Here is an 18,605-nt window from a genome sequence, read left to right as displayed (position 1 = left end):
TACCAAGATGCTAAACTATAGGTGTTTCGTTCTTGACACTTTCATGACAATACCTGAGACGAGTAGCGAGACGTAGCTTTCTGAATTATTTACTTTTTGTTTGGTTGTGTGGTTATGGTTTCATATCAACTCGCTGAGGAAAACAACTGAAGGAAGAAATAAACAAATATATATTCGTGAAAAATAGGGTACTATAGCTGCAATAAGGTATTTATATTATATATTATAACCGCTACATGTAATGTAATTAAACATACACATACTCTTTACAGATACACAGGTCGAAGGCCACTGATCATTCAACAAGAGCCAAAGATTGTACCGCTCATGGCAACTCTACACGAGCTGAAGATTGTACCGTCCAGTGACCATTCTACCCTGGATTCCTCGAGTCAAGAGAGACGCACCACGATTGATATGAGGTACAGACTAGGGGGGCGTCGCTGATCAATGGTCAGTTATACTCCAATAGGAAGTATCCCGTGTCGGCCACACATACATAGTACTGGAGACTGCAACATCCCAATTATGAGATCTTTGTAATACTAACCTCGAGCCAACCGCGAGTAATCGGTTACATATTACTAACATAGTTGTAAGACAAAAATTGTTAAAATATTGGACTCCCGGCCCCGTCAAGCTACGTGCCTTAATAAAATATATATTTTGGGAAAAAAAATTATATATTATTCAATATTTTTGGGGGACAGTGAGGATTTGATTAGCTTGTGAGTGTGATAAAAGTGCTATAAGTCTAAGAAATCTGTTGTCCAACTCCTTCACAGATAATTGTTCATCTCGCGGTTCTCTATCATGCCAAAATTATATTGTGAATATTTTATTTACTTCAGATGCCGTATTATTGTGCAGTAAAAGGATGTGGAAACAAGGTTCTCATAACGAAAAATAACCCGGACATTGTTTACCACACTTTTCTGCTCACGTCATTTCCATAGAAGCAGTTACGATGACCGACATCAAATGCGCCATGAACTTAATGGTACGAGGAAATATAGGATGTTGAATTCCAAAGTTAAACATTTTTTCTGCCTTATATGTATCAGCCATTCCATGTCTAACCGATATAGTGGTTCTCCGATTTTCGTGGAAAGTGGTAGATTGTAGACTTTATTGTAAAATATTAGACCCGTCTTTTCTTGTTTTTTTTTTATTAGGGCTGTGTGGTATACGTTGCAAATCGTGAATATTGTCACCGGATTAAGGGCATTGTAGTGATGTAGAACGTTGAACTTTTGACTAGTCTGAAATCGATCCACCGCCGCAACAATAAGAAATTTCTCACCGTGCAATTTTTCGAAATGACTGGTACACTCATCGGCAGTGCGGAAATACTCTCGGCATACAAAGCAGCAGCGCAAAGAGGGGTCCAAATTGTGTTTCAGCATACGTTCCACCGTAGTCACATAACGAATTTCCGATAGAAGTCGATTCGCCGCTACCATCTCTTTAATTTCCTTCAAAACTTTGTCGTTTTGTAAAATTGCATCCAGCATACGCAGGGATTTGTTTTGCTTTTTGGAAGTCAACTCTGAAAAATCAACAAATATAATCATTCTTTAGCGGAATAAATATATCAAACCGACCTACCAGCGTGATTGTTCTGTTCTTGCTGCTCCAGTAGGTTTCGCAACCGCTCCATGTTCAATTTAAAATTATTTGGTCGATTACCATTGGCATGCTGTTGGATTGGCTCATTACGTGTTATCAAATTGTGGTTCATCAGCACCCAGCCCAACTCGTCCATTTTCACACGAGTGTTGCGGCGCAGTTTTATCTCTTCGGAAAGTTTTTCGCGTAGTTTCCGTTTGATGATGCCTCCGTCCTTGATCAGATTGTGCCGATAAATTCGTACCACGTACGATTCTATTTCATGCTTTTGCCCTGGTGATAAAACAAAAAAAATAACACTTTCTTTTAAATGCTCAATAAAACCACATACGAAAAACGCTACTTGCTTGGAAAGAAAAGCATTGATTGCGCGGCTAGAAGGTAAAATATACTCAAAACATCCTTCTGCACTGTTTTTAATTCGACCGCTGATTGTAGATATCTGAAAAAGTAGAAGCAATTATGAGAAATTGTTATACAAAAAAATCCAGAAAATTACTGCCTACAGTGAAGCGCGAGCAGCTATTTTGCCAACGAATGCATTTGTCACCAAAAGATATGATTTGCTTTGTAAACAAATTTGTTTTTTCACGAGCAATGGCCGAACAGCAATTTTGACATTGCGGTCCACCTATAGTATAACGCCTTGGTTGCTACTATGCTCCATTCGCGTTGACGGCGGAATGGTGTCGACATCTAGATACGACATTAGTTTGTATGATGCCAACTATTCTCTATCAGATTAGTCGGTTCTAAAGCCGGGTTCAGACGGTGCGAGTAAACATACGAGTCGGTCTAGTCAGTTACTGCAGTGCAGCTACTCACACCGTGTGAACACATCATGCCAGCTAGTGTCATGTGTGATTCGGTGTGCGAGCTACTTCAAAGTTTTTTGAATTTACTCGCACTCGCATCCCTCAAAACGTCAAAAACAGATTTTAGCGCTCGAATCAGGGATGCCAAATCTTGACATTGTCTTTACATTTCTCTATTTTTAAGATATTTGAAAATATGCGAAGATATTTATAGACTTGAAAATTATTGGAAGAACAAATTAAACCCTCATAGTTTCTAAACGGAATCGTTATTATTTAGTTTTGCACGCTGACGGGGCACGTTTTTTAAAAATAGTTTTCTTGGGGATCTAAATATAAAATCATTATCGGGCACAATTTTAATTCAAAATTCACTCACAACTTGCAAAAAAGTATTGTTCTAAGAAACAGAATACATATTCGATTTAGAAAAAGTAGATTTTCATTCATTATTTTAGTTTTTGAGGCGTATTAATTGCTCCTGCAAATCTACTAACATTTTTATTTCACAAATTGGTACACGAAGCTGCTGTCAAGGCGAAATAAATCAAATTTTGAAAAATCTTTTAGACTGCCATTTGGAGCACCACATACTTTCGGAATTATTTTAGCTATGGATGCTTTCGAGATTCTAAAAAATATCGACAATAATCTGAACGATATTCCAGAAGAAAGGCACATCATTTCTAGTTTCACTCTTGTAGGTTTAGCATCCTTCATGAGTGTATCTTGGCGTTATATTTGTGGAGCAATTAAATCCAACAGTTTTTTTCACTTTTTCAGGTGTTATTCTCAACACTGCTCTGTACTCTCGGAGATCATCATTGTAGAGTTACTTCAATATTGTATTTGTTGCTTCTTTTCTTTGCATCCAATTCCTGGCCCGAATCCTTTTTTCTTTCTGCTTTTTTCGGATAGTACCTTCAGTATAAAATAAATTCAGCACAAAGTATTTTTAAACACGGCCAGCGTGTGTTTCGCTATAAAATTGTGTACTGATAAATTCAACTGAAAACCTAAGACGAAAACTGCCAATAAAGAAGCCGATTTTGGATCAATCATCTGACAAATTCGGACCTGATTGCTGTTTCTGACTATTTGATGGACATTTGAAAAATCGCCTGGCATCTCTGGTAAACCCGTGTCGTGGTATCTGGTTTCTTGTCAGCAGCTCACATTGTGTGAACGGACAAGGCGAGTCAACCATTTGTCAAGCGAGTTCACCGGGTCAGTAGCTGCTCATTGTGAAGTCAGCTACTAGCAACGTATAAATGGGCTTTAAGGTATTTATATTACATCTTATTCAATAGTTTTGGGGGACAGTGAGGATTTGTAGAGCTTGTGAGTGTGATTAAAGTGCTATAAGTCTAAGAAATCTGTTGTCCAACTCCTCCACAGATAATCGTTCATCTCGCGGTTCTCTATCATGCCAAAATTATATTGTGAATATCTTATTTTCTTCAGATGCCGTATTATTGTGCAGTAAAAGGATGCGGAAACAAGGTCCGCATAACGAAAAACAACCCGGACATTGTTTACCACACTTTCCCCCGAGATGGAGATAGACTTCATAAATGGATACTTTTCTGTGGCCAATTACTTTCAACAACTCTTTCCGGATCTTCTGGCGTGATCGATAGTCGTGATTCCAACAGTTTATTTCACCTGTAATATATTAGCAACACAAAAGTCCACTAATTTGAAAAATAAACACGAACCTGTTGCAATCATTGTCAACCTCCTTTTGCTCTAGCAAAACCAATTACTTGTAACAGCCCTTCCGGATCTTCTGGATCTGGTAATCTCGTAATCAGCGCTATTTCTTGTCACCGTCGCCGTAAGTACTTTTTTCCCCGCCGATAGGATCCAAACAGAAGTACATCTTGCTTGGAAAAAAAGCATTGATTGCGCGGCTAGAAGCTAAAACATACTCAAAACATCCTTCTGCACTGTTTTTAATTCGACCGCTGATTGTAGATATCTGAAAAAGTAGAAGCAATTATGAGAAATTGTTATACGAAAAAATCCAGAAAATTACCTACCTACAGTAAAGCTCGAGCAGCTATTTTGCCGACGAATGAATTTGTCACCAAAAGATATGATATGTTTTGTAAACAAATTTGTTTTTTCACGAGCAATGGCCGAACAGCAATTTTGACATTGCGGTCCACCTATAGTATAGCACCTTGATTTAGAGACGCCTTAGTTGCTACCAAGATGCTAAACTATAGGTGTTTCGTTCTTGACACTTTCATGACAATACCTGAGACGAGTAGCGAGACGTAGCTTTCTGAATTATTTACTTTTTGTTTGGTTGTGTGGTTATGGTTTCATATCAACTCGCTGAGGAAAACAACTGAAGGAAGAAATAAACAAATATATATTCGTGAAAAATAGGGTACTATAGCTGCAATAAGGTATTTATATTATATATTATAACCGCTACATGTAATGTAATTAAACATACACATACTCTTTACAGATACACAGGTCGAAGGCCACTGATCATTCAACAAGAGCCAAAGATTGTACCGCTCATGGCAACTCTACACGAGCTGAAGATTGTACCGTCCAGTGACCATTCTACCCTGGATTCCTCGAGTCAAGAGAGACGCACCACGATTGATATGAGGTACAGACTAGGGGGGCGTCGCTGATCAATGGTCAGTTATACTCCAATAGGAAGTATCCCGTGTCGGCCACACATACATAGTACTGGAGACTGCAACATCCCAATTATGAGATCTTTGTAATACTAACCTCGAGCCAACCGCGAGTAATCGGTTACATATTACTAACATAGTTGTAAGACAAAAATTGTTAAAATATTGGACTCCCGGCCCCGTCAAGCTACGTGCCTTAATAAAATATATATTTTGGGAAAAAAAATTATATATTATTCAATATTTTTGGGGGACAGTGAGGATTTGATTAGCTTGTGAGTGTGATAAAAGTGCTATAAGTCTAAGAAATCTGTTGTCCAACTCCTTCACAGATAATTGTTCATCTCGCGGTTCTCTATCATGCCAAAATTATATTGTGAATATTTTATTTACTTCAGATGCCGTATTATTGTGCAGTAAAAGGATGTGGAAACAAGGTTCTCATAACGAAAAATAACCCGGACATTGTTTACCACACTTTTCTGCTCACGTCATTTCCATAGAAGCAGTTACGATGACCGACATCAAATGCGCCATGAACTTAATGGTACGAGGAAATATAGGATGTTGAATTCCAAAGTTAAACATTTTTTCTGCCTTATATGTATCAGCCATTCCATGTCTAACCGATATAGTGGTTCTCCGATTTTCGTGGAAAGTGGTAGATTGTAGACTTTATTGTAAAATATTAGACCCGTCTTTTCTTGTTTTTTTTTTATTAGGGCTGTGTGGTATACGTTGCAAATCGTGAATATTGTCACCGGATTAAGGGCATTGTAGTGATGTAGAACGTTGAACTTTTGACTAGTCTGAAATCGATCCACCGCCGCAACAATAAGAAATTTCTCACCGTGCAATTTTTCGAAATGACTGGTACACTCATCGGCAGTGCGGAAATACTCTCGGCATACAAAGCAGCAGCGCAAAGAGGGGTCCAAATTGTGTTTCAGCATACGTTCCACCGTAGTCACATAACGAATTTCCGATAGAAGTCGATTCGCCGCTACCATCTCTTTAATTTCCTTCAAAACTTTGTCGTTTTGTAAAATTGCATCCAGCATACGCAGGGATTTGTTTTGCTTTTTGGAAGTCAACTCTGAAAAATCAACAAATATAATCATTCTTTAGCGGAATAAATATATCAAACCGACCTACCAGCGTGATTGTTCTGTTCTTGCTGCTCCAGTAGGTTTCGCAACCGCTCCATGTTCAATTTAAAATTATTTGGTCGATTACCATTGGCATGCTGTTGGATTGGCTCATTACGTGTTATCAAATTGTGGTTCATCAGCACCCAGCCCAACTCGTCCATTTTCACACGAGTGTTGCGGCGCAGTTTTATCTCTTCGGAAAGTTTTTCGCGTAGTTTCCGTTTGATGATGCCTCCGTCCTTGATCAGATTGTGCCGATAAATTCGTACCACGTACGATTCTATTTCATGCTTTTGCCCTGGTGATAAAACAAAAAAAATAACACTTTCTTTTAAATGCTCAATAAAACCACATACGAAAAACGCTACTTGCTTGGAAAGAAAAGCATTGATTGCGCGGCTAGAAGGTAAAATATACTCAAAACATCCTTCTGCACTGTTTTTAATTCGACCGCTGATTGTAGATATCTGAAAAAGTAGAAGCAATTATGAGAAATTGTTATACAAAAAAATCCAGAAAATTACTGCCTACAGTGAAGCGCGAGCAGCTATTTTGCCAACGAATGCATTTGTCACCAAAAGATATGATTTGCTTTGTAAACAAATTTGTTTTTTCACGAGCAATGGCCGAACAGCAATTTTGACATTGCGGTCCACCTATAGTATAACGCCTTGGTTGCTACTATGCTCCATTCGCGTTGACGGCGGAATGGTGTCGACATCTAGATACGACATTAGTTTGTATGATGCCAACTATTCTCTATCAGATTAGTCGGTTCTAAAGCCGGGTTCAGACGGTGCGAGTAAACATACGAGTCGGTCTAGTCAGTTACTGCAGTGCAGCTACTCACACCGTGTGAACACATCATGCCAGCTAGTGTCATGTGTGATTCGGTGTGCGAGCTACTTCAAAGTTTTTTGAATTTACTCGCACTCGCATCCCTCAAAACGTCAAAAACAGATTTTAGCGCTCGAATCAGGGATGCCAAATCTTGACATTGTCTTTACATTTCTCTATTTTTAAGATATTTGAAAATATGCGAAGATATTTATAGACTTGAAAATTATTGGAAGAACAAATTAAACCCTCATAGTTTCTAAACGGAATCGTTATTATTTAGTTTTGCACGCTGACGGGGCACGTTTTTTAAAAATAGTTTTCTTGGGGATCTAAATATAAAATCATTATCGGGCACAATTTTAATTCAAAATTCACTCACAACTTGCAAAAAAGTATTGTTCTAAGAAACAGAATACATATTCGATTTAGAAAAAGTAGATTTTCATTCATTATTTTAGTTTTTGAGGCGTATTAATTGCTCCTGCAAATCTACTAACATTTTTATTTCACAAATTGGTACACGAAGCTGCTGTCAAGGCGAAATAAATCAAATTTTGAAAAATCTTTTAGACTGCCATTTGGAGCACCACATACTTTCGGAATTATTTTAGCTATGGATGCTTTCGAGATTCTAAAAAATATCGACAATAATCTGAACGATATTCCAGAAGAAAGGCACATCATTTCTAGTTTCACTCTTGTAGGTTTAGCATCCTTCATGAGTGTATCTTGGCGTTATATTTGTGGAGCAATTAAATCCAACAGTTTTTTTCACTTTTTCAGGTGTTATTCTCAACACTGCTCTGTACTCTCGGAGATCATCATTGTAGAGTTACTTCAATATTGTATTTGTTGCTTCTTTTCTTTGCATCCAATTCCTGGCCCGAATCCTTTTTTCTTTCTGCTTTTTTCGGATAGTACCTTCAGTATAAAATAAATTCAGCACAAAGTATTTTTAAACACGGCCAGCGTGTGTTTCGCTATAAAATTGTGTACTGATAAATTCAACTGAAAACCTAAGACGAAAACTGCCAATAAAGAAGCCGATTTTGGATCAATCATCTGACAAATTCGGACCTGATTGCTGTTTCTGACTATTTGATGGACATTTGAAAAATCGCCTGGCATCTCTGGTAAACCCGTGTCGTGGTATCTGGTTTCTTGTCAGCAGCTCACATTGTGTGAACGGACAAGGCGAGTCAACCATTTGTCAAGCGAGTTCACCGGGTCAGTAGCTGCTCATTGTGAAGTCAGCTACTAGCAACGTATAAATGGGCTTTAAGGCAGTTTTGATTTGATAAAATTTGTATGAAATTTTGACGTAGGACTACGTCTAACCGGAAGATATAGGGGGTGAAATGGAAATCTAGGCACTGAACAAGTAGGAAAAAATGCAAGATTTGGAACGCTTATAACTCGAGCATTTCTCAATAGATCGCAAAGGTTTTTGCATCAATTGATAGGAAATATATCTACGCATCTATCATAACGAATAACATTTCATTTTTCTTGAGATAAATAATAGAATAATTGTGAAATATCAAGCATTGTCAAAATGCACTATGTGCCCATTTTTAATTGGTCCATTTTGTGCTCCTCAAATCGTACCGACCAAAACTGGCAACCAGAGCAGCAGCGAAATAGAATGAAGCACGATTGGAAAGGAAAAAGAAAAAATATGAACGACACATTAGTCGCAGTCTCACACATGCGTAATTCTCGAGCCAGCCAGTCAGCTTAAAAATCCCCGCTCCGCTGCCGTAACGATCATTCTCATTCAAACCGTACACCACATCGGTTCGCATCACAACACATCAACAAACCAACCCAAGCAGCCATGTCTGGACATGGTAAAGGAGGAAAAGTGAAGGGAAAGGCAAAATCCCGCTCGAACCGTGTTGATCTGGAGTTCCCCGCAAGGGTAGCTAGGCCGAGCGCGTTAATACCAGTGCACCAGTCCACCTAGCCGGCGTTATATAGTTTCGGCCGCCGAAGTGATCGAGTTGGCTGATAAAGCTGCTCGCGACGATAAGAAAAACCGCATTCAGAACAGAACACATCAAGACGACAACAGGCAGTTGCAGCGTGTGGCGAGTGGCAAACGCAATCGCAAAACGGCATCAGGTAGCAGAAGAAAAAAGTTTGTTCTTTATACAAACTGCTTTGGTGGCAAATCCAGAACAAGGCGGCATCGAGGGCGTTCGAAATGGTTTTTTTCAAAACCACGAGTACAAAGTTTTCTAAATTGGAACCATTCCATAAAACAAGGCGCTTTTCAGGGCCATTAAACCTTCCAAAAAAGAGTTTAGGAGATACAGTTCAATGCTTTCTAAAACAATATCCAAAATAATAATAAAACACAAATTGATTTTTTCATAATTTGTTTGCCAGGATATGATGAGTATGTGAATTTGGCAGAATTGCTTCTAGATTGAAAGCACAGTAATTTACACTTATCTCGACATTTAGCTAATTGGACGGACCTGTAATTCGACATATTTAGTTGGACATTTTTGTAAACATAGAGTTCGGGGTCCAAATTATGACCCCACATTGAAAGTCGACACTGTACCACTGTCATCGCAAATGTTCAATTACAGGTTAAAATTACCTCCAATCCGATACTGAGTGGTGGTAATGCGACGTGCCATTGAATGTAATTTACTGTAAAATATGTCACAAGCTGGATGGGAAGAAAATTTCCAACTGTGAAAGCTGTGGCGAGTGGCAAATGCAATCGCTAAACAGAAAGGTTTAGCCGAACAAGATGGGGATATCGAGTGATAACAAAACAATAAACTCTTTAGATTGAAGATAATTTTGTGATCCTGAAAAGGACCCTTTTTAGCCTGCATGTGAATCCAACGAGCGAACAAATCGTAATGAATGTATTTTTTTGCCATCGCTTCCTTTTAACGCCCATTCATTCGTCTCGTTGGACTCGCCCCTTTGGCTGAATCTGCTCATTTGTCTCTATCCTGTGAGTGTGTACTGCTAGAGTATAATACACGCGGACCCCAAAAAAATATCTTATTTTCTTTCAAACCGTAAACCCGTGTGGTTGTACGGCATCGGCATCGTGGACGTAACAAAGGAGGACAAGTTAAGGGAAAGGCAAAGTCTCACTCGAACCGTGCAGGTCTCCAGTTCCCTGTTGGTCGCATTTACTGATTGCTCCACAAGGGTAACAAGGCCGAACGGATTGGTGCCGGAGCACCAGTATACCTAACAGCGATTATAGAGTTTCGGCCGTCGAAGTGCTCGAGTTGGCTTGCAAAGCTGCTCACGACGATCAGAAAACCCGCATCAAGAACAGAGCAGCTTCGGTTCGGCGCTCATCAAGGCAACAATTAGTTTCAGCGAGTGGCAAAGTGTTTCTCCGGCACGTCGCATTAAATGTAATTTACTGCACAACATGTCACAAGCTGGATGGGAAGAAATTTTCCAACTGTGAAAGCTGTGGCGAGTGGCAAACGCAATAGCTAAACAGGAAGGTTTAACCGAACAAGATGGGAATATCGAGTGATAACAAAAACACAACACCAAAGGTTCTTTTCAGAACCATCAACATATTCATAAAGAGTAAACAGTAAACTAATCAATTTTTCAGGTAGATAGGTAGGTATTCACGTAGGAGAAGAAAATAAAGTAATATATTTAAAATATATATTTAACAAAAGCTGCCCCCTTTGTATAGTCCTACGTCACTCCGGTTATGTCCCCGACATTACCCACCCGTCTTTTTTTATCTGTATTATAGTGATTTTTTTCTTTGCGTTATTTGCCTACTAGAAATACGTTGTTCTGACCCCAGTTTCAATTATTTTCTATGAATTTTCAGATATTCTCACCAAAACATAACATTATATCATAACATTATCTTCAGACACAGTTTTTGTATGATATTTTTTCACTACTTGCAAGCAAAAGTGATTTTCATTTACATAGAGTACTCAATTGATTTGGAAAAAATAATTTTCATTCATAATTTTGATTTTAAAAGCGTGTTCATTTCTTCTGCCAACCCATATTATCATGCTTACGCTCCCATTTCATAATACGATGCTCAATGCCGTCAACGCGGATACCTGAGACTTCCATACCAGCGTGTATACTGAGAGTTTGCCGTGCTTGTACACGATATCGATAGTAAAGCCGTCATCATCACGCAATATTTCACCTTATTTCAGTGGTCGCCGTGATTCCGCTGTCAAAATAATGAATTTATTATTATCAGTTTGACTTTGTAGTTATTCGTTTTGGTTGCTTGTTGAAAGTAATAAAATAACTTTTTTTTTGATTTCAGACATTACCATTTACAGTTGAAACAGAACGCAAGTTCATAACATGAAGCAGCCAAGGTACGAAAATGTCTTTGTAACTGTCGGGACCACTAAGTTCGAGGAACTGATCGACAAGGTAACGGAACCGTCTGTCGTCAATGAACTGCGTCGGATGGGTTGCCGTACGTTAAACCTCCAAATAGGACGTGGCAAAGATCCAACCATCGCGAAAGAATTGTTTGCCAATGATATCGAAGTTAAATTTTTCGATTTGAAGAGCAGTATAGCTGATGACATCCGGCAGGCAGATTTGGTGATAAGTCATGCTGGTGCTGGAAGCTGTATAGAAGTTTTGTCCGCTGAGAAACCGCTGGTGGTGGTGATAAATGAGAATTTAATGGACAATCATCAGACCGAACTCGCCGAACAGCTGTCCAAAGAGGGTTACTTGGAATGCTGTACACTGTCAACATTGAGCCAGGCTCTGGCGAGTAGCAATCTTGGACAGTTGAAGAAATTTCCCCCTGGATCAGTGGCTGATTTTGTAAATTTTCTGGATGTATTTATGGGGGTTTAACAGGCAAAAAGAACTGACGAAACATATTATGGATAGTAATATAATGACAAATATAATTATTTATAGAAAGGAACATAGTTCCGAAACAAGAGAAATTTTGGATTAAAATTAAGACGTGTTCAACATGCTAGCACATTCCACTCCATTGTAAAAAAAAAAATACGATTATTATTATAAAACATTGTGTAATGCATAGCGTTTGTTAAAGAATGGTTGATTCTATCACTATAATATTGATTCTCACTGTTATCACAAAAAAGGGAGGGTGTTTTCTAGCAGACATTCCAACAGATGGTCAATTTTCTCCATTCAATTGTGGCACATGATGGAAAGTTAATGGTTTTGTTGCCATAAATTATTCAATAAAATCGTCCTCCTGGTTTGGAATTCCTTCAGCGTAAGCTTATTAGCTCGCAGTCAGTGCTTCTGATGGTATTTGGCGGTGAACATTAGTGCGAGTAAATCTTTCTCTGAAGCTGGAGCTCATCGATCCTTCTCTGAAGCTCAAATGTTTGCTTCCTTAAATCGGAAATCTGATTATCTCGACTTTCCAGTTTGCTTTGCAACTCTTCGATTGTGGCTCTCAGCTCACGTTCTCTCTTGTGGCAAAGTATGCCATATTTTGCCACTGTTGTTATCTCGTTTGCCGTTAAACTTCGATTGTTCTGCTCTTTGGTACTGCTAAAATGTTCAAGCGGGTCAGAGCTCTCCGATGCAGCAAAACCTGAACCGTTAACTTGCTCCCCAACAGTCGTTGACTCCAAACAATCGTTCGAATATTCATGCGAAAATTGGCTGTGGGAAACATCGGAATGGATTCCGGTAGCAGCTTCGCCAGGTTTTTCGGTAACGTTAGATACGCTCCAAACGGTAGCGGAATGTTTTGGAAGATCCGAGGAGCGAATGCATGGGATAGCTGAAAACATCTCCCGATTAGTTTACCTCATCACAATTTATATAAAACACACTTACCTCCGGTACGAAGACGTCTTCTTTGCTGACTGTCGGGTAAAACAGTATCCCCAAAAGAATCCGGCGAAAAATGAAGCGAGCAAACAAATATGTTTCGCGTATCGAAAGAGCTTTTGTATCCGAAAAAGTTGAACCATTTCCGTCTCAACAATTTGTTGGTCGGAAAACGGTGGAAAGTTATCCGGCTTTCTTCAAAGCTTTCGGTTTTGCTACTATTCAAAATTTTTCTGCTCCGGCATCGCGGGACGTGACACTTCGACATTTTGCTGAAGTAAACAAAAACTGTTCAGCATGAAATCGATAAAAAATTACATAAAACCTTACCTGCAGTGAAAATGTGGTACGCTATCGTGTTTATCGTCGGCTCGATCTGCGATTTTGTCACTTTCTATGATTTTTGGAACTTTTAAAACCAAGAAATATTGAAAAAAAAACTTCAGAACTTCGAACAAATTGAGGATTTTTTATTATTAACTTCTTTGTGTGCATAACACATGCGCTCTCCGTGCGTATACACAGGCAGTTTCCCTTACCTTCTATTCTACGTACTTTGTATGTAGCGCACTTTTGTTTTTGTTTTGATGTTTGTTTCGCTTCAAGCCAATGTTGCCAGTTTTGCATATGTCAAATGGGTTTGAATCTGGGACGGATTTTAGAACTTTGAGAATGCAGCAGTCGATCTCTTTAGGGGTGTAGAACGCAAAAGTCGATTTCGAACGGACTGCAAAAGTTCGTTCTCGTTCGGGTACCGAAATATGGGTGATCATTTCCATCAAAATAATAAATTGCTATGGTATGCTCAAATCGGTTCATCAAAAGCAGACATCTCGTCAACCCATCATGATTTTTTTTATTAGATTTTAAGAGGCGTATCACTCAAGGCTTTTGCCTCACTGTAACATCTAGAGCTGATTAAATAACCCAGTGGTCTTCAAAAATTTCAAAAGCTTTGTTTTGTTATCGGTTTCTTGGGATAGGGATAGGGATGTCGTGCAGAGAATGACCCAGAAGAAATTGTTGTCGATGTTCTTCGTAGGCTCTACATTCGGCGAACATGTGTTAAACAGTGAGCTGCACTTCGCAGTTGATACAAAATGGCTGTTCAGTTTGGTCGAACAGGTACCGATACGTAAACTTTGTGTGTCCTATTCTACAAAGAGTAAGAACTCGCTGTTCCACTCTGTCGGGTCGGTCCTACCAGCGATTGATAGTGTTTTACTTCCCGAAGTTTTGTATCTGCCTGGTTCCAGATGATCTGCTGATGATGCTCGAGCTGACAATCAACAAGTTTGAAGACATTTTCGGTTGAAGTGCCGGTGCCCCCTTTATATCTCCCAATGTTAGCCAATCGGTCTGCAAGTTCGTTTCCATGAATACCAACATGACCGGAAACCAGTCTTCAGAATGCAACTCGGTGCTGATGCGCAACAAGATTTTTGTACTCAGTTGAGCTACCACTCCTTGTGCACACATGCGCTCTGGCGAATGAGCACGCTTCGAAACACAGATGAAATGTTTGGTTGTCAGCGCCGTTCTTACGCCCAGTTTTGAGCCGAGTTTTACGCTGAAATTTGCGGCGTGCTTGCGCCGTATTTCTATACTGCGCGCTTGAATCTGAATTGCTCTCTCTGTTGAGGTATTTTTCTTCACACAAGCGTATGCGGTTCAAATGGGGACGCGCTGTTGTTTTTATGCTTTGCTTAGAACGAACGAAGACAAAGCGGGCGCTAGAATATGATGTATATGTGTGTGTATAGAATGAGTCGCGTATCACACAAGTGAGAAGAAATGTTTAGTATCTGAGTTCTGCGCCGGGTACATTTTGCACTGTCGGGCTTATGAATTTTGTGCTCTTCGCACCAAGAGAGTATACGAGTTTTCTTTGAGCGCGCGCTGATAAAAATTAAACTCAAGCGCAGCGCCGCGTTTGTTTTCTGAAGACTGCTGGAAACCTAAACAAGTGTGACCACCTTATTCACGGCGTGAGTTTCGGCTTCTTTAATGAACGGGTGTTTGCTTCTCCCACTATCTATTGCGAGAAATGCGCTGGCTGAATACGAAAAAATTATCACAGGTTCATCTGCTCTGCTAATTCCGTATGATAAGCCGCTGCCTCTGCTGAGAAAATAGAGCAGACTGATGATAGTTGACAAGAAAAAGGAGGTTCGACACCCGCGATTCCAAATCCAACATCAGTGAATATCAGTTTGTGGCTACTGTATTTTCCAGCAGTAAGTTCCAAGTAGCTCGAACGAGCGATTTCTTTTGCCTGACCCCTTTTGTGAAGACTCTTGATAGTCCAATCTACTCGCACCGGAAGAAAATTCCATGGTCTGAATAAAACTCTAAGGTCCTTGGTGAGGGAAGGAAGTGGTGCGGAGGTTAGTTCTGAAAAACGTCTTTCTGCTTCTTCGAACATTTTGGATGAAGTTTCGTTTGAACGCTCGAGAGTGGGACAAGCACAGCGAACCAGAGTGCGACATACTACTGAGGTGAAATCACGAACTCCACATTCGATGTAGAGAGAATAAATAGGAGAAGATCTGATTGCATCAGATGACACTCGTAAAAAGCTATTGTAAACTGATCGTAGGCCGTGAAGGTCCGTAGGGTTGAATAGTTCGATTTTGTAAAGAAGTTTCGGGGTTATAGTTGCATTCGCTATATTCAGGAGGGTTGTCCCCATCATCGGATCGTTCTGATAAAGTTGAGACGTTGTCGCAAGTTGTTTCGTGTCTTTGCAATATGCGTTCTCGCTGTCTCTCGACGATTTACCCAAGCACCTAGAACTCTTGTCGAGCTAACCCTCTGGATCATGGAGTTTCGTAGCTTGAGTTTCGATATTCGGTTGAAATGATGACGTTTTTTGCTGCAGATATGGATCATCGTGCTTTTAAATGGATTGGTTGTGAAACCAACCGATGTCGCCTACTTGTCTAACGTCTCGATGTTATGTTGTAGGTGCTTACGGGCAACTGCCCTATACTTGCTTGAACACGACATCTTAAAATCATCTGCGTAGCCAAGGAGGGCACAACAGGGTAACGGAATATCGGAAGCGGGATTAACAGCCAACAGGAAGAGAGTGGGTGAAAAAATCCCGCCGGGTTTTCCACCTACAGATACTCTAAATGTCCTAGTCCGTACCATGCAGTACAGTGTATGAAAATTGAAAGAGTCCAAAAATGTTTCCTGCGTTACGCTCTACGCCAGCTACCGTGGAGGGCCGGTTCCAGACTTCCGGAGTATACCGATCGCTGTAAACTAATCGACCTTGAAACACTTGCATCCAGACGGACTAAATTGCGACGACTGTTCTTGTTTGACCTGCTGACAGCTAACATAGACTGCCCGTCTCTTCTTCAAAATGTAAACATAACTGTACCTCATCGTCGACTACGTAACTAGCTTTTTCTTTCGCTCCCTACGAGTAGAACGACGTATAGATACTACAATCCTTTTTATGCATGTTTGAGAGATTTTAATAGTGTTAGTGCAGTGTTCGAATTCAATATAAATAAAGCTGTTTTTTAAACTTAGACTTAAGAATATAAGTTAAGATGTAGTCTGTGCGAAAAAATTCGAAGACGAAATAAATAAATAAATAAATGTCCTAGTATTGAGGTATTTTCGACTTATCCAAAAAACTCTGTGACCTAAACTGGCTTTACAGACTTGGTCTAAGATATGCGCACAAATTTCTGCATTACTCGAGAATTAATCAAGCAAATAAAACCAAATTTGGCATGTGGAGGTTTTAGAGTGCAATAAATGATTCTATGGTGGTTAGATATTTCTCCCCCTTCTCTTAAGGGAGGCTGCCATACAAATGAAACACAAATTTCTGCATAACTCGAGAACTAATCAATCAAATGGAAACAAATTTGGCATATGGAGGTTTTAGGGAGCAATAAATGTTTTTATGGTGATTTGACACTCCTTTCTCCTCTCTAAAGAGGAGGAGTGTAGAGTGCTGAACAACTCGAGAACTAATCAAACAAATGGAATTAAGCTTAGCATATAGAGTTTTTAGGGATCGATAAACGTTTCTATGGTAGTTCGACACTCCTCCCTCCTCTCTAAGGCAGGCTACCATACAAATGAAACACAAATTTCTGCATAACTCGAAAACTAATCAATCAAATAGAGCCAAATTTGGCAAGATTTTTGAATATGAAAAATGTCATACCGTCATAGAAAGTATGGCACCCCTCCCTCCTCTGAAATGGAGAGGGTGTCCCGTAAAAAAATACACATATTTCAACCAAACATGACAATTGATTTTGTTTTAATGTGATAAAACGCACTCCTATATCTTCTTCTATCTATATAAATAAAAATGGATCACCGAATGTGTTGATAAGAGCAAAACTTGAGAAAGGAATTGTCCTATTTAGGGCTGTCTTTATTGTATTATATTTTCTGTATCAAACATTTCTTCCATGTAACGGAGAAACATGTTATTTGCAAGTGAAAAATCTTGCACGAGAATTGGACCTATGAACGTGCGCTTAGTAAAAAAACGGGAATGTGATAACGAAAAATAAATTTTGGGCGGGACGAAGTTTGCCAGCTAGTTATAATATAAAATCATCATCAGACACAATTTTCGTTCAATATGTTTTTGCAATTTCGGACAAAAACCCCTTATTTCATCACATAAAATAAAAAAGATACGTTAAAGTAAATTTTCATTCATAATTTTGAATTTGAAAGCTTGTTTATTCCACCTGAATATCCATAATTATTTTCGCCTCCCAATGAAAGCATGTCGTCTATGCGAATATACTCTTCAAAATCAGAATCCGAATTGGATTACGATTCCAATAATACAAAAGCAGAAGCGGCAGGTTTTCCATTTTCATAGTCTTACTAAATACTCGGAACTAGTCAATACTCAGAACTTGACAGTTCAGTATAGTTGTATTGGTGAACCCGAGCGCGAACCCGTGAAACATCTCAGTGCGAAACTAACAGCTTTCGGGTTGAACCTAGTGCGAAACTAGGTTGAAACTGAGTGAATAAAAAAACGTTTTGACAGCAGTTGGTTTGGCACTGGGGTTGAAACTGAACAAAAACGTATTCGCTATTAGAAGAAGGAGCACGACGCAGAAGAAGCCATCGACAGATACCTTCCTTTTTTTTTGTCCTCATATGGTCGGTGTTAAGTCAGAGGGGACCAAGTCGCAAAATTGAAAATTTCGAGTTATTTATTACATTTGGTTAAGCATTATGTAAGCTTACCACATTCATAAGATTTGTAAAATCACACATACAACAGGAATAAATGATCTAAATTGTTATGATTGATCAACGAAAACCCCTCATAGTATGCAGTCAGAGCGGACCATCTACCATTTACCATGGTGAAATTATTTGTATATTGAATTTAAACAATTTTCAGGCGCCGAATTCACACCAACAAAACTTTCTCTTGAAGCTAATAGGTACCTTGTTGAAATGTGCTTGAACCCGTTAGTGTAAAATGTGCACATTCTGAGTAGATTAAAAAATAAACTTGGTCCACTCCGACTGAACAGATCAGTGAAAAATGCTGGTCTTCGGTGTGAATGATCGCAAAATGTGCTATTTCAGAGTGCAGTTTTGACTCTAGCGATGACAATGAATTTGAATTTGACGATTTCTTTTAAGGAATACTGCCTAAGATGATTGAG

General features: G+C 39.3%; 4 protein-coding genes across 9 annotated transcripts; 1 reads left to right on the top strand and 3 right to left on the bottom strand.

Annotated features, from left to right (window-relative positions):
- Positions 1-237: 237 nt before the first annotated feature.
- Positions 238-4,583, bottom strand: LOC129763444 (uncharacterized). Of its 4 annotated transcripts, none has more exons than XM_055762513.1 (5): positions 4,487-4,583; positions 4,163-4,425; positions 1,961-2,071; positions 1,609-1,902; positions 238-1,549 (listed from the first exon to the last, which is right to left on the bottom strand). In XM_055762513.1, exons 4-5 carry the CDS (start codon positions 1,763-1,765, stop codon positions 978-980), a joined length of 729 nt encoding a protein of 242 aa, XP_055618488.1. In that variant the 5' UTR covers positions 1,766-1,902; positions 1,961-2,071; positions 4,163-4,425; positions 4,487-4,583; the 3' UTR covers positions 238-977. The 4 variants fall into 4 exon arrangements, 3 of the variants coding, with proteins under 3 accessions (XP_055618488.1, XP_055618489.1, XP_055618491.1); XM_055762514.1 differs by having other exon boundaries at positions 1,973-2,071; XM_055762516.1 differs by lacking the exons at positions 4,163-4,425; positions 4,487-4,583 and adding an exon at positions 2,129-2,178.
- Positions 4,584-4,890: 307 nt separating this feature from the next.
- Positions 4,891-6,833, bottom strand: LOC129763446 (uncharacterized). Of its 3 annotated transcripts, XM_055762521.1 has the most exons (4): positions 6,783-6,833; positions 6,615-6,725; positions 6,263-6,556; positions 4,891-6,203 (listed from the first exon to the last, which is right to left on the bottom strand). In XM_055762521.1, the coding sequence occupies exons 3-4, from the start codon at positions 6,417-6,419 to the stop codon at positions 5,632-5,634; spliced, it is 729 nt and encodes a 242-aa protein (XP_055618496.1). In that variant the 5' UTR covers positions 6,420-6,556; positions 6,615-6,725; positions 6,783-6,833; the 3' UTR covers positions 4,891-5,631. The 3 variants fall into 3 exon arrangements, with proteins under 3 accessions (XP_055618496.1, XP_055618495.1, XP_055618497.1); XM_055762520.1 differs by having other exon boundaries at positions 6,615-6,827; XM_055762522.1 differs by having other exon boundaries at positions 6,627-6,827.
- Positions 6,834-11,226: 4,393 nt separating this feature from the next.
- Positions 11,227-12,151, top strand: LOC129763449 (UDP-N-acetylglucosamine transferase subunit ALG13 homolog). Its single transcript, XM_055762526.1, has 2 exons — positions 11,227-11,344; positions 11,405-12,151. The coding sequence occupies exon 2, from the start codon at positions 11,446-11,448 to the stop codon at positions 11,956-11,958; it is 513 nt and encodes a 170-aa protein (XP_055618501.1). The 5' UTR covers positions 11,227-11,344; positions 11,405-11,445; the 3' UTR covers positions 11,959-12,151.
- LOC129763443 (uncharacterized) lies at positions 11,882-13,453 on the bottom strand. The gene is made up of 3 exons (XM_055762512.1): positions 13,255-13,453; positions 12,931-13,196; positions 11,882-12,874 (listed from the first exon to the last, which is right to left on the bottom strand). The coding sequence occupies exons 2-3, from the start codon at positions 13,190-13,192 to the stop codon at positions 12,408-12,410; spliced, it is 729 nt and encodes a 242-aa protein (XP_055618487.1). The 5' UTR covers positions 13,193-13,196; positions 13,255-13,453; the 3' UTR covers positions 11,882-12,407.
- Between the last annotated feature and the right edge of the window lie 5,152 nt (positions 13,454-18,605).

The sequence above is a fragment of the Toxorhynchites rutilus genome, chromosome 1 (assembly GCF_029784135.1).
Source record: "Toxorhynchites rutilus septentrionalis strain SRP chromosome 1, ASM2978413v1, whole genome shotgun sequence".
Lineage (NCBI taxonomy): Eukaryota > Metazoa > Arthropoda > Insecta > Diptera > Culicidae > Toxorhynchites > Toxorhynchites rutilus.
The sequence above is the reverse complement of the archived record's forward strand: the minus strand, read 5'-3'. Positions and strand labels throughout refer to the sequence as shown.